At 40.8% G+C, this 15,678-nt stretch overlaps 1 protein-coding gene across 1 annotated transcript; it reads left to right on the top strand.

Annotated features, from left to right (window-relative positions):
- Window positions 1-134: 134 nt before the first annotated feature.
- Window positions 135-15,205, top strand: LOC115178793 (zinc finger BED domain-containing protein 4). The gene is made up of 4 exons (XM_029740111.1): window positions 135-327; window positions 8,918-9,239; window positions 9,373-9,905; window positions 13,233-15,205. Exons 2-4 carry the CDS (start codon window positions 8,924-8,926, stop codon window positions 15,117-15,119), a joined length of 2,736 nt encoding a protein of 911 aa, XP_029595971.1. The 5' UTR covers window positions 135-327; window positions 8,918-8,923; the 3' UTR covers window positions 15,120-15,205.
- The last annotated feature ends 473 nt before the right edge of the window (window positions 15,206-15,678 follow it).

The following is a 15,678-nucleotide window of genomic DNA, read 5'->3' as shown; positions in this document are numbered from 1 at the left end:
ATTGCACTATCGACACGTAATCAATTAAAAACAGCTTGAGTAAAGAAGTTGCTTTCTTTGATCAGTTTGGAACCGTGATTAACTGCCAAAAGGGTCTTCAAGCCAATTCACATATGATCTGAGATGACTGGGTAAAATATGTTATAATGCCTAGTTAAATTAAATATAAAATCCTATTCAGAAAGAAAGATGAAATGAATTTGCGCAATATGCGCAGTCACGACGGTCTTGAGCACATGTATTCTCGCGGGGACAGCGCATACCTGGTTCTGTTAAAGCAGGGCATACAACAATAACAGCGGTCAACTTTCAAAATCAAGAGTCAAGGTAAAATCAAGCTTTCTATCATTTTCTAGAACGTTTCCAAATACAACTAACATAATTTAGTAGTCGGGTTATTTGTCCACGGTCACCATTGATTAGTCTATTGATCTAGCCATTAGTAAACACCAAGCTAGCTGGGGCCGCGCAAGATGGCGGTCAGTGCAGATCATTTGTTTTGGTAGGTGAAGGAATTATTGGATTTCCTTACCCAAATATGACCATTTGGTCATTTCTACGGTCATAAAACCCCGTATGAATATGGTTTAGTTTGTTTACCAAAGTAATTGATTACTTTCTGCAACGTATTCACCTCTAAAACTAAGTTTGCGACAACACTAGATAGCCAGATAAGCTAGCTCAAAAACTAGCTTATAGAACGTAACTACATGGAAACTTCCACGACCAGAACCATAAGGAAAGAAATGGAGAGATCGTCAGATGGACAATTAACCACAAAAGATGGTGTGGTTGAGGGTACTCCTCTTCAGAATGTAACTGTGGGGGGAAATACTGCAATGGGTGATGAAAATGTGGTGAGCACGGACAACAATGCTCACATCTTGCGCCCCTCCAGTCCCTAGCTCAGGCCTTTACCTTACGACCCCGGCACTCCAGTCAAGCCCCAGGGGAAAAACATGAGAGGCCAAGAGGTTATGTCACTTCTTGAGATGCAAAACAATATTGTAATGCTTTTGACAGCAAAGATGGATGAAAGGGCAAATGGCTTGGACATGGTTAGGGAGAATACAATGAAAATTGAGGCCATGAAAAAATCTGACTATCTTTGGAGAAGTGAAAACCCTCAAAAGTGACATGAAGAAAGGGGAAGTTATCTGCCAGGAAAATGAAAAGAAGGTGGCTGAACTCGAGCAAAAGGTGAATGAGGCGGAGAGATACCAGCGCAGGTGGAACCTGAGGCTCCATGGAATTCCAGAGCAGGCGGGTGACGACATCAAATGCAGAGTTGTTGACGTCTGTGGAGCTGTCGTTCCCGAATCAAAAGCCAAACTTCAGGAAAATGTAGACATCGTTTGGGGAGACCGAGGACAACCATCATCCGGTTCACCAACAGATCTACACGGAATCTTCACTGGAGGCGAGCGAAGAATTGTGAATTCCTCATCAAGCAGAAATTGAGGTTCAAGGAGGATCTGACCTCAGCAGACAAAGTGACGAGAGAAACTGTGGCTGCAGCTCGAAAGGCAGGAAAAACTGCATATTTTTATCGGTGCAAGAGTGATCATCGATGGGAAAGAAATGCAGCCAAATCAGAACGTTTTAGAGAGCCAGAGTCTAACTCGGACAGAACTGTCAGGCCAAAAAACTGATTGCCAGGTGAAAAGCAGCCTTTTATTATAAAAAATGTACACAAACACTTGAATGAGAAAAGGCTGACCTGAGAGCTGGTAAACTTAACACTAACTATAGGTGAATAACTGCTTATTGTAAAGTCTACACAATGTCTCCCCCTTGTGGGAGTAAGAATACTTTGGTAACTTTATGACCAATATTTGTTTTGTTTTTTGTTGGAGAGGTTAATGGGGTGGAAATCCTTTTGAGTTACAGCCTTAGGAAAAGCTTATATTAGCATAACAAGGTTGTTGGTTGAAGTTTGTCTTCATCTCTTTCTTCAATTAATGTCAGGGGTATTTGTTATTTACTCAAACGTAAGGCTATTTTCCTGTTTTGCAAACGGTTTAATGCAGACTTACTTTTTACAAGAGACTCATGCTTGTTCTTCCAATCATATCTTTTTGGAAAAATCAATGGGGTAACGATATCTGGTTATCATATGGCAACAACCACTCTGCAGGTGTAGCAGTTTTAAGAGGTGCGTTTAAAGGGGAGGTCATCAGTAGTAAGACTCACCACTCTGCAGGTGTAGCAGTTTTAAGAGGTGCGTTTAAAGGGGAGGTCATCAGTAGTAAGACTCACCACTCTGCAGGTGTAGCAGTTTTAAGAGGTGCGTTTAAAGGGGAGGTCATCAGTAGTAAGACTCACCACTCTGCAGGTGTAGCAGTTTTAAGAGGTGCGTTTAAAGGGGAGGTCATCAGTAGTAAGACTCACCACTCTGCAGGTGTAGCAGTTTTAAGAGGTGCGTTTAAAGGGGAGGTCATCAGTAGTAAGACTCACCACTCTGGACGTTGGTTAATTTTAAGTGAATTTCAACAGTGAAATGTTTTTATTATGGAATATTTATGCGTCCAACAACAGGATATTATTTCAAGAATTTGAAGAAGAGATTAATAGAGTTGTAGGTGTATTTCAGGTAGAGGTCGACCGATTAATCGGAATGTCCGATTAATTAGGGCCGATTTCACGTTTTCATAACAATCGGAAATCGGTATTTTTGGACACCGATTTGGCCGTTTTTTATTTTTTTTATAATTAATATTTATTTTTAATTTTACACCTTTATTTAACTAGGCTAGTCAGTTAAGAACACATTCTTATTTTCAATTATGGCCTAGGAACGGTGGGTTAACTGCCTTGTTCAGGGGCAGAACGACAGATTTTTACCTTGTCAGCTCGGGGATTCAATCTTGCAACCTCACGGTTAACTTGTCCAACGCTCTAACCACCTGCTTTACATTGCACTCCACGAGGAGCCTGCCTGTTACGCGAATGCAGTAAGAAGCCAAGGTAAGTTGCTAGCTAGCATTAAACTTACCTTATAAAAAACAATCAATCAATCATAATCACTAGTTAAACTAGTAATATCATCAACCATGTGTAGTTATCTAGCCTGTCCTTTTGCTCTCTTCATACATTCGGTCCATTTCTAGTTGTAAAGAGAATAACTGACCCTTTCCTTCATGAAGGTCCTCCATAGAGATTAGAGATAAACTACTACTACTACTAGAAATACTATCTTCCCTCAATCCTTTAAGTTCAGCAATTTCTTTACCTCTCTTAATGGCTGTTTGTCTTATTTCATACTTCAATATTTCCCATCAGACTTAAATAGTTGGGCTTTCCTCCAATTGTCTTGTATAATATCTTTGGCATCCATCTTGAAATGATCATCTTCCAACAGTCTACTATTGAGTTTCCAATAACTCTGATTCGGTTTAACTTCAGATCCATTAATATTTAAAGATAAGAATATAACTTTATGATCAGTAAGAATTGATGGTTTAATTGATACCTTGACTACAGTATTATCTAATGAATTAGAAGTCAATTCTTGACTGTGTCCTTGTTACTCCAAGCGGAGTCCTTTTTATCAGGATATGTAGATCTCAAATATCGACTAATCCAAGACAAAGACGGGTTATTAAACTCAGGATTAGCAATGCTGGATCTGTTAGGAGGGGGATATCTGTCAATCACATTAGATACAGAATTAAAATCCCCACCTAAGATCATTTTGATATCCTGAAATTAGAGGTCGACCGATTATGATTTTTCAACGCCGATACCAGTTATTATTATTTTTATATATATATTTGTAATAATGACAATTACAACAATACTGAATGAACACTTATTTTAACTTAATATAATATCAATAAAATCAATTTAGTCTCAAATAAATAATGAAACATGTTCAATTTGGTTTAAAAACTGCAAAAACAAAGTGTTGGAGAAGAAAGTAAAAGTGCAATATGTGCCATGTAAAAAAGCTAACGTTTTAAGTTCCTTGCTCAGAACATGAGAACATATGAAAGCTGGTGGTTCCTTTTAACATGAGTCTTCAATATTCCCAGGTAAGAAGTTTTAGGTTGTAGTTACTATAGGTCTATTTCTCTATACCATTTGTATTTCATATACCTTTGACTATTGGATGTTCTAATAGGTACTTTAGTATTGCCAGCCTAATCTCGGGAGTTGATAGGCTTGAAGTCATAAACACCGCAATGCTTGAAGCATTGCGAAGAGCTGCTGGCAAACGCAGGAAAGTGCTGTTTGAATGAATGCTTACGAGCCTGCTGCTTCCTACCGCCGCTCTGTCAGACTGCTCTATCAAATCATAGACTTAATTATAATATAATAAACACACAGAAATACGAGCCTTAGGTCATTAATTTGGTCAAATCGGGAACCTATCATTTCAAAAACAAAACGTTTATTCTTTCAGTGAAATACGGAACCGTACTGTATTTTATCTAACGGGTGGCATCCATAAGTCTAAATATTGCTGTTACATTGCACAACCTTCAATGTTATGTCATAATTACGTAAAATTCAGGCAAATTAGTTCGCAACGAGCCAGGCGGCCCAAACTGTTGCATATACCCTGACTCTGCGTGCAATGAACGCGAGAGAAGTGACACAATTTCCCTAGTTTAATATTGCCTGCTAACATGAATTTATTTTAAATAAATATGCAGGTTTAAAAATATGTACTTCTGTGTATTGATTTTAAGAAAGGCATTAATGTTTATGGTTAGGTACATTTGTGCAACGATTGTGCTTTTTTCGCAAATGCGCTTTTTTTAAATCATCCCCCGTTTGGCGAAGTCGGCTGTCTTTGTTAGGAAGAAATGGTCTTCACACAGTTCGCAACGAGCCAGGCGGCCTAAACTGCTGCATATACCCTGACTCTGTTGCACAGAACGCAAGAGAAGTGACACAATTTAAAAGAAATTCATGTTAGCAGGCAATATTAACTAAATATGCAGGTTTAAAATATATACTTGTGTATTGATTTTAAGAAAGGCGTTGATGTTTATGGTTAGGTACACATTGGCGCAACGACAGTGCTTTTTTTCCCGAATGCGCTTGTTAAATCACCCGTTTGGCGAAGTAGGCTGTGATTCAATGATAAATTAACAGGCACAGCATCGATTATATGCAACGCAGGACAAGCTAGATAACTACACATGGTTGATGATATTACTAGTTTAACTAGTGATTATGTTAACATTGATTGTTTTTTATAAGATCAGTTTAATGCTAGCTAGCACCTTACCTTGGCTCCTTGCTGCACTCGCATAACAGGTAGTCAGCCTGCCACGCAGTCTCCTCGTGGAGCGCAATTTAATCGGCCATAATCGGTGTCCAAAAATGCAGATTACCGATTGTTATGAAAACAACTTGAAATCGGCCATTCCAATTAATCGGTCGACCTCTAATATGGACCCTGATTTAACTTTAATTGTTCGTTTCTTTCATGGAAAATTTATCCATAAAATGAAGTGTGCAGAGAACAAACCCCTCTTCACATTATTTAAGATTTCATTTCAAAATGATATTTAATTTCTCAGTAAATGTAAAAACAAAAAAGCAATACGCACCATAAAAGTATTTAACAAACTGAAATGATTCTTGATATGTAATACCCCTGTCTGTTAGGTTTATGTACTCTTGTTTGTATATTTCTGTTTTTTTGTATTTGTTGTGTTCATAATAAAAATAAATAAAAAATAAACACCAAGCTAGCTAACTACAGTAGCTACCATAGTAAGCACGGTTGTTGATCTTCAAGACACTGAGTTGTGAATGACCATATTATTTGTTATCAAAACAATAATGTGAAATTTATGATGTGGGAGTCTCATCTTTCGTTCATATTTTTAGTAAGTTGGCATAGCTAGCTAGCTAGGCCGTTTGTTAGGTAGCTAGCATACTTCATTTTCAGTATTCATTACTGTAGTCATTTAATGATTCCAAATAAAATGCCAGTTTAAGATCTTGTTTGCAGCACAAATGTCACTTTCGTATGGTAATGAGGAAACCTTCCAAATAAACATTCAATTTTTGTGTCAACAAATAGCATTTATGATAACAAATACAAATATGGTTTTGAAAAAAAAAAATTACGACCAATAATGACAAAATACAATACAAAATGTTGACACTTATGTTGAGAATATTGGGCTGTAGAGAACTTTTCTACATGTCTCAGCTAAAGGGAGATGGAAAATACTCAGTAGGGTCTCTGCTAACCAGATGTGTTATTTTGGAGGGGGACAGTGTCATATCCAGCAGCACTTCATTCAAATCAAATTGTATTGGTCACATACACATATTTAGCAGATGTTATTGCGGGTGTAGCGAAATGCTTGTGTTCCTAGCTCCAACCGTGCATTAGTATCTAACAATTCACAACAATACACACACACACACACACACAGCTAAAAGTAAAGAGAATGTAATTAAGAAATATATATATTAGGACAAGCAATGTCTGAGTGGCATTGACTAAAACACAGTAGAATACAGTATATACATATGAAATGAGTAAAGCAGTATGTAAACATTATTAAAGTGACTAGTGTTCCATTTAAAGTGACAGGAATACCATGTCTATGGCAGCAGCCTCTAAGGTGCAGGGTTGAGTAACCGGGAGGTAGTCAGCTAGTGATGGCTATTTAACAGTCTGATGGCCTTGAGATAGAAGCTGTTTTTCAGTCTCTCGGTCCCAGCTTTGATGCACCTGTACTGACCTCGCCTTCTGGATGATAGCGGGGTGAACAGGCAGTGGCTCGGGTGGTTGATGTCCTTGATTATCTTCTTGTCCTTCCTGTGACATCGGGTGCTGTAGGTGTCTTGGAGGGCAGGCAGTGTGCCCCCGGTGATGCGTTGGGAAGACCGCACCACCCCTTCCATAGCTCCCAATGCAATACACTGTAAATGGGATATATATTGTGTTGTAGAGAGAACTATTCTACCCATATTAGCTAAACTAGGGTGGGAAATACTCAGGGTCTTTACCAGGGCTCTCCAACCCTGTTCCTGGAGAGATACCCTCCTGTAGGTTGTAACCTCAACCCTGTTCCTGGAGAGATATCCTCCTGTAGGTTGTAACTCCAACCCTGTTCCTGGAGAGATACCCTCCTGTAGGTTGTAACCTCAACCCTGTTCCTGGAGAGATATCCTCCTGTAGGTTGTAACTCCAACCCTGTTCCTGGAGAGATACCCTCCTGTAGGTTGTAACCTCAACCCTGTTCCTGGAGAGATATCCTCCTGTAGGTTGTAACTCCAACCCTGTTCCTGGAGAGATATCCTATTGTAGGTTGTAACTCCAACCCTGTTCCTGGAGAGCTTTCCTCCTGTAGGTTGTAACTCCAACCCTGTTCCTGGAGAGATACCCTCCTGTAGGTTGTAACTCCAACCCTGTTCCTGGAGAGATACCCTCCTGTAGGTTTTCGCACCAATCCCAGTTATAACTAACCTGATTAATTTTATCAACGAGCTAATTATTAGAATCGGGTGCACTAGATTAGGGTAGCTCTCCAGGAACAGGGTTGGAGAGCTCTGGTCTCTACTAACCAAATATGTGTAATTTTGGAGGGGGACTGTGTTATAGACATATTACCGTTGTATTAATTTCAAAACAATACATTCATGTACTGTTGTTGTGTTGGAAAGACAAAACACCGCAAACTTTTTGTTGTTGTTGCTTATGCTGTTTTCTTCCAGTGTGAAATAAAATGCCATTCTATACTAGACTTCCATGCATTCTTGCCTTGCCCTGATAGAGGTGCCAAGTACTGATTTTTATTAGCAGTTGATTAGTTGAGAAGCCAACAGCGTATTGCATAGGGGGCTATGGAGAAAGGAGTCACCACTCTGTACAGTCTATAGCAGCGTATTGCATAGGGGGCTATGGAGAAAGGAGTCACCACTCTGTACGGTCTATAGCAGCGTATTGCATAGGGGGCTATGGAGAAAGGAGTCACCACTCTGTACAGTCTATAGCAGCGTATTGCATAGGGGGCTATGGAGAGAGGAGTCACCACTCTGTACAGTCTATAGCAGCGTATTGCATAGGGGGCTATGGAGAAAGGGGTCACCACTCTGTACAGTCTATAGCAGCGTATTGCATAGGGGGCTATGGAGAAAGGGGTCACCACTCTGTACAGTCTATAGCAGCGTATTGCATAGGGGGCTATGGAGAAAGGGGTCACCACTCTGTACAGTCTATAGCAGCGTATTGCATAGGGGGCTATGGAGAAAGGGGTCACCACTCTGTACAGTCTATAGCAGCGTATTGCATAGGGGGCTCTGGAGAGAGAAATCACCACTCTGTACAGTCTATAGCAGCGTACTGCATAGGGGGCTCTGGAGTGAGGAGTCACCACTCTGTACAGTCTATAGCAGCGTACTGCATAGGGGGCTCTGGAGTGAGGAGTCACCACTCTGTACAGTCTATAGCAGCGTATTGCATAGGGGGCTCTGGAGAGAGGAGTCACCACTCTGTATTAAACCCGTTGCCCAGCACGAGACCATTTAAGGTTTTGCAGACTCTTGAGTAACTCTAATAACGTGTTTGTATTTTATTAAGTGTGTTTCTTTAAATGTAGCCTACACAATAGCTTTCAACATACAAGTATTTGTGTAATGCTGGGATACATAATACAAGAAGATTATCTTCAAAACCCTCCATGGGGTCATTGACCCTTCTGTGTAATGTACTGGAACTGAGAGTCATGACCAAGGGCTGGTCAGTAAGCTAAAGCTAACCCAATAATAGCTCCACATTGCTGACGTTAGCTGTCGTTGCCATAGCAACGTGAGCTAGCTAGTTCCATTTTATTAGCAGGGATTCCTAGTGCATGGAATATTTAGCACATTATAATCCCTTTATTATTTAGTGAAACTCACCTTTTACTTGTTGTGCTTCCTCTTTTGGATCCATCTCTAGCCTTCCATGTCTGAACCCAAGTCCACAGAGTCCCCAGGTTCTGGCTGTGATGTTCCAGCCCAGAGAAGTGCACAGCAGGGTCCAGAGATGGTGTCATTGAAGCTGGAGGACTGCAGTCAAACACTGGAACTTAATGTGATTGTCAAAGAGGAATGGGAGGAGAGAGAAATCGAGGAGGAGGGAGGAGTCAAAGAGGAGGTGGAAGAGAGAGGAGTCAAAGAGGAGGAGAGAGGAGTCAAAGAAGAAGAGGATGAGAACAGGGAAGTGTCTGCTCCAGATCTAAGGGAAGAGGAGGCAGCAGTAGATAGTATCACTGACCCAGGTAAGTTCAGGTGTGGAGTACGGAGAGAGGTTGGTGCCTATTGTATTGCTTCTGCTTGCATCCAAAGTATTTTAAAGCCCCTTTCAATGTTTCCTTTCTGATTCTAACCCCATATATGTTCATATTCCCACAGGAGAGAGCTCCAGGCCAGGTTCAGACAGTGAGCCCAGTTCCACAGCATCAGGAAACCATAAACAACACAGACAGAGGAACTCAAGACAGAAACATCACCACTGCATGGACTGCTTGACCAGTTTCTATGAGCCAGAGGAGTTGAGAAGACACACTTGTAGGCCCCACCCCTGTTCAGATTGCAGAGGCAGTTTTATTTGTCCAACTCACCTCATTCCACACCAACAGACTCTCAAAACAAAGAAGCCTCACACGTGTGGTCAATGTGGCAAGAGATTTCAGACCCCAAGCATCTTGAAGACACACCAACTTACTCACACAGGAAAGAAGCCTTTCCACTGCTCTCATTGTAGCAAGAGTTTTAAGTTGGAAGGAAGCCTTCAGAGTCATCAGAGAATACACAGTGGCGAGAAGCCCTACCACTGCTCCCAATGTGGGAAGAGCTTTAGTCAGGCAGGACGGCTAAATGAACACCAGAAATATCACACAAGAGAGAAGCCATACCACTGTGATCAGTGGAAGAGTTTCCATCGGGTAGGACACCTAAATAACCACCAAAGAATACACACAGGGGAGAAACCGTACTGTGAACAGTGTGGGAAGAGTTTCCATTGGGAAGGATACCTAAATAACCATCAGAGAATACACACAGGCGAGAAGCCTTACCACTGCTCTCCATGTGGGATGAGTTTCACTTGGTTATCATCCCTAAAATATCACCAGTTAAAATGTCAGGGTCGCTCCACTATTACTATTATTATCCAATATTAAAATACATGTTCAATGAGATGCCCTTTAATATAGACCACATTGTGAAATCAATAAATCAGGTTTTTAATATAAATAGTAGAGGTCGGCCGATTAATCGGCATGCCCGATTTAATTGGGGCCGATTTCAAGTTTTCATAACAATCAGTCATCGGCATTTTTGGACACCGATTATGGCCGATTGCATTCCATGAGGAAACTTCGTGGCAGGCTGACCACCTGTTACGCGAGTGCAGCAAGGAGCCAAGGTAATTTGCTAGCTAGCATTAAAACCTCTCTGGGATATGTGGCTAGCGTCCCACCTCAACAACAGCCAGTGAAATTGCAGGGCGACAAATTCAAAACAGAAATCTCATAATTAAAATACAAGTATTATACACCATTTTAAAGCTTAACTTCTTGTTAATCCAGCCACCGTGTCTGATTTCAAAAAGGCTTTACGGCGAAAGCATACCATATGATTGTGTTAGGTCAGCATCTAGTCACAAAAAAACATACAGCCAAAGACAGGAGTCACAAAAAGCAGAAATAGAGAGAAAATTAATCACTAACCTTTGATGATCTTCATCAGATGGCACTCATAGGACTTCATGTTACACAATACATGCATGTTTTGTTCGATAAAGTTCATATTTATATACAAAAATCTCAGTTTACATTGGCGTGTTATGTTCAGTAATATTTTGCCTCCAAAACATCCAGTGATTTTTGCAGGGAGCCACATCAATTTACAGAAATACTCATCATAAACGTTGATATAAGATACAAGTGTTTTACATAGAATTAAAGATGCACTTCTCCTTAATGCAACCGCTGTGTCAGATGTAAAAAAAGCTTTACGGCAAAAGCACACCGTGCGATAATCTGAGTACAGCGCTCAGACACCAAAACAAGCCATAGAGATACCCGCCATGTTGGAGTCAACAAAAGTCAGAAATAGCATTATAAATATTCACTTACCTTTGATCTTCATCGGAATGCACTCCCAGGAATCCCAGTTTCACAATAAATGTTTTTGTTTCGATAAAGTCCATATTTATGTCCAAATACATCCCTTTTGTTCGCGCGTTCAGTTCACTATTCCAGTGCGCATGCACTGAGTCCAGACGAAAAGTCAAAAAAGTTGCATTACAGTTTGTAGAAACATGTCAAACGATGTATAGAATCAATCTTTAGGATGTTTTTATCATAAATCTTCACTAATATTCCAACCGGACAATTCCTTTGTCTTTAGAAATGTAAAGGAACTCGGCTCGCTTTCACGGCCGCGCGTGTGACTGAGCTCATGCCATTTTTCCAGACACCTGATTCCAATAGCTCTTATTCTCTCCCCATTCACAGTAGAAGCATGAAACAAGGTTCTAAAGACTGTTTACATCTAGTGGAAGCCTTAGGAAGTGTAATATGACCCCACAGATATCTACACAGTTATGACCCCCTGTATATTGGATAGGCAATCACTTGAAAAACTACAAACCTCAGATTTCCCACTTCCTGGTTGGAGTTTTCTCAGGTTTTTGCCTGCCATATGAGTTATGTTATACACAGACATCATTCAAACAGTTTTAGAAACTTCAGAGTGTCTTCTATCCAAATCTACTAATAATATGCATATCCTAGCTTCTGGGCCTGAGTAGCAGGCTGTTTACTCTGGGCACCTTATTCATCCAAAGAAGTTAAACTTATCTTATAAAAAACAATCAATCTTCACATAATCACTAGTTAACTACACATGGCTGATGATATTACTAGGTTAACAAGCTTGTCCTGCATTGCATATAATCAATGCGGTGCCTGTTAATTTATTATCGAATCACAGCCTACTTCACCAAACGGGTGATGATTTAACAAAAGCACAATCGTTGCACGAATGTACCTAACCATAAACATCAATGCCTTTCTTAAAATCAATACAAAGAAGTATATATTTTTTTAAACTGCATATTTAGTTAAAAGATATTCACTTGCGTTCATTGCAAGCAGAGTCAGGATATATGCAACAGTTTGGGCCGCCTGGCTCGTTGCGAACTAATTTGCCTGAATTTTACGTAATTATGACATAACATTGAAGGTTGTGCAATGTAACAGCAATATTAAGACTTAGGGTTGCCACCATTTCTATAAAATACGGAACTGAAAGAATAAACGTTTTGTTTTCGAAATTATAGTTTCCGGATTTAACTATATTAATGACCTAAGGCTCGTATTTCTGTATGTTTATTGTATTATAATTAAGTCTATGATTTGATAGAGCAGTCTGACTGAGTGGTGGCAGGCAGCAGCAGGCTCGTAAGCATTCATTGAAACAGCACTTTCCTGTGTTTGCCAGCAGCTCTTCGCAATGCTTGAAACACAGCGCTGTTTATGATTTCAAGCCTATCAACTCCCGAGATTAGGCTGGCAATACTAAAGTGCCTATAAGAACATCCAATAGTCAAAGGTATATGAAATACAAATTGTATTGAGAGAAAAAGTTGACGTGTCATAATTCCTATAATTACTTACGGCTGAACTTGGAAGGGGTTCCTTCGTTATTTTACCGTTCATGTCTTCCATAGAGAATGTCTTGATCTACTTCAACGCCTTGGCGTTTTGATACCCGTGTAAATCTCACTAGGATAAGGTAACATTTGTCAACTTATTTTCATAAATCCACTCTACAAAAATATTTATCTTTGCTTATATTTAGTCAGTATTGATCAGAGTTACCTTGTCCTATGGATATCTACACAGTTATCAAATTGGCGAGGTGGTGTAAGCCTACACGAAACACAGACCTTATTTGAAGTCAATCTAAAAATATCCTATGGAATAAATGAATGAAGGAGCCGCTTTTCAGATTTTGCTGGAAGGTGTCATGGGGATTATGACTCACACTTTGGTCGTCGGTTCTTACCGTGCCCATTATTAAAATAGGATTCCTTACATATAGAAATAACAGTTTTTGTTTTCAACATTCATCACAGGTAACTTAAACTCAATTTTTATTATTCAAAGAGTTGAGAGTATTTGTGTCTCATAAGCAGACTCTTCAGTATCCTTGTCACTTCAGTGTGTGTGTGTGTGTGTGTGTGTGTGATATTAATTTTACAGATGGCAGAGAAAAGCAGAGCACCAGTGTGGGACTATTACATCGAATTGGTACCAGGGAAAGCAAGGTGTCTCATTTGTGATAAAGATATAAGCATGGGGTCAGCGATGGCTAAATCCAAAAATACCACCAACCTGTGGAATCACCTTAAGAACACCCATCCAGAAGCCCATAAGGAAGCAATGATGAAAAAAGCACAAACAAATTCTTCACAAGGAAAATGTGATACAGACACGTCACAGACATCGCAGGCTACACTCTTGCAACTTTTTAATAAACAAGCAAAATGGCAGGACAAAGACCCGAGGGCCAAGAAGATGGATGAAGCAATTATTGAGATGATTGCCACTGACAACCAGCCATTTACAGTGGTGTCTGACGTTGGTTTTCAGCGGCTGATTAGTCTTGCTGAACCCCGGTACAGGATCAAAGATGAAAACTTCTTTCGCACAGAAATGCTAGATAAAACACATGAAAGAGTTGTGATGAAAGTGAAGAATCTGGTGGCACCAGTGAACGCTCCACACATGGCATTCACAACTGACTGCTGGTCAGGCACTACAGAGTCCCGGATGAGCCTTACTGGACATTTCATTGACAATGTCTGGACAAGAAAGCAGGTTGTGCTGAATGTCAAGACTATGACTGGATCACACGCAGGAAACTACATCAGAGAGATGTTTTTGACCATGTTGGAATACTGGGAAATCCACACAGAACGTGTAGTGCTGGTCCTCAGGAACAGTGGGGCAAACATGGTGAAAGGTATGAGACTGGCAGAGCTTCCAGACTTCAGCTGCAGTGCACACACCCTACAGCTTGTAATCAATGATGGCCTATCCAGTCAGAGAGCTGTGCTAAACATTATTGGCATGTTGAAGAGCTGTGCAACTCACTTTGACCATTCTGTACTGGCCAAACAGAGGCTGGGGGCCATTCAGGAAGAGCTCGGCCTTCCCAAACACAGCATCATCCAAGCAGTTCAAACTCGCTGGAACTCAACACTACACATGTTGCAGAGGATGTTTGAACAGAGGCGTGCACTGAATGTGTATGCAGGTGAATACGGACACATCAGCAGTTTGTCTGCTGCACAGTGGGATATTGTCTCTAACCTAATTGAGATTCTGGCACCTATGGAAGAGGTGACACTGGAGATGAGCCACTCCAACTCTACAGCAGCATGCATCATCCCCAGTGTGTCGGTGCTGAAGCTGATGCTGCAGCAGGAGGGTTCTTCTACTCAAGGCATCAAAACTTTACAGAAGACCATGTTGGACAGTCTGACAAGGAGGTTCTCCAAGGCAGAGGAGACAAAGTGCCTGGTTCTGGCAACTGTCCTGGATCCACGTTACAAGAGCTACGCCTTCCCCTCAGGGACAGCACTAGAGAAAGCAAAAGAGTGGCTGAAGGAGGAGTCTGACCTACTAAGGAAACCAAATCCCAGAGCCACAGCAGAAGGGACGAGTGAAGAGGAGGATCCAGGTGCAAAGAGGCAAAGAGTCCAGGTAGATCAGCCACCCAGTCTGGTGGACAGCCTCTACGCTAGAATCCTTGGAAGCCAAGAGGGCAGGGCTGAAGTCCAGGGCAGGGCTGAAGTCCAGTGCAGTTTTGAAATTGAGTTGGAGTGCTACCTCACAGAGCCTGTCATTGACAGAAAGAGCGGCTTGCCTTTGGAGTGGTGGAAGCAGAATGAGGACAGATTTCAATCCCTCGCTCCACTGGCAAAGAAGTTTCTCTGTACCCCACCTTCTTCGGTCCCAAGCGAGAGAGTGTTCAGTGAGGTGGGGATCATTTATGATAAGTGTTGGAGCAGACTGACAGGGGACCAGGTAGACAAGCTCTGCTTTCTGCACTACAACCTAAAACTTCTTAACTGGGAATATTGAAGACCCATGAAAGCTGCTGGTTCCTTTTAACATGTGTTCCCATGTTATTTTATGTATTAAGTGAAAATTAAAGTGTTCATTCAGTATTGTTGTAATTGTCATTATCACAAATATATATATATTTGTGTATTTAAAAAAAATTGTCCGATTTAATCGATATCGGCTTTTTTTGGTCCTCCAATAATCGGTATCAGCGTTGAAAAATCATAATCGGTCGACCTCTAATAAATAGACTTGCTAATTTGCCAACAATTCAGCATTTTGAAATGCCCCTCTGTGTCACTTCTAGGAAGATTTTAACCCACTTAATCCCAAAATGTCTCCAAGCTTCACCACCGTTGTAAAGCGTTGTAAACCCCTAGTTGTTGCTTTGACAGTCATTTCTGAAGATTGTTTTTATTTCATGTGGAAACATTGAACGTGTAGTAGTGAACTCAGAGTAAAAGCAGATGAGCTGCTTCTTTTTGGCCATTTCCTGGTGTTTGGTTGTGAAAACTGAGTGGGATCCACTGTTAGCCAGGCTAGAAATGTTTCAACAATTTTTGTGAAGCTTGCATTC

Source organism: Salmo trutta, chromosome 38, assembly GCF_901001165.1.
Source record: "Salmo trutta chromosome 38, fSalTru1.1, whole genome shotgun sequence".
Classification (NCBI taxonomy): domain Eukaryota; kingdom Metazoa; phylum Chordata; class Actinopteri; order Salmoniformes; family Salmonidae; genus Salmo; species Salmo trutta.
Note: the sequence above shows the minus strand (reverse complement) of the source record. Positions and strands in the feature narration are given on the sequence as shown.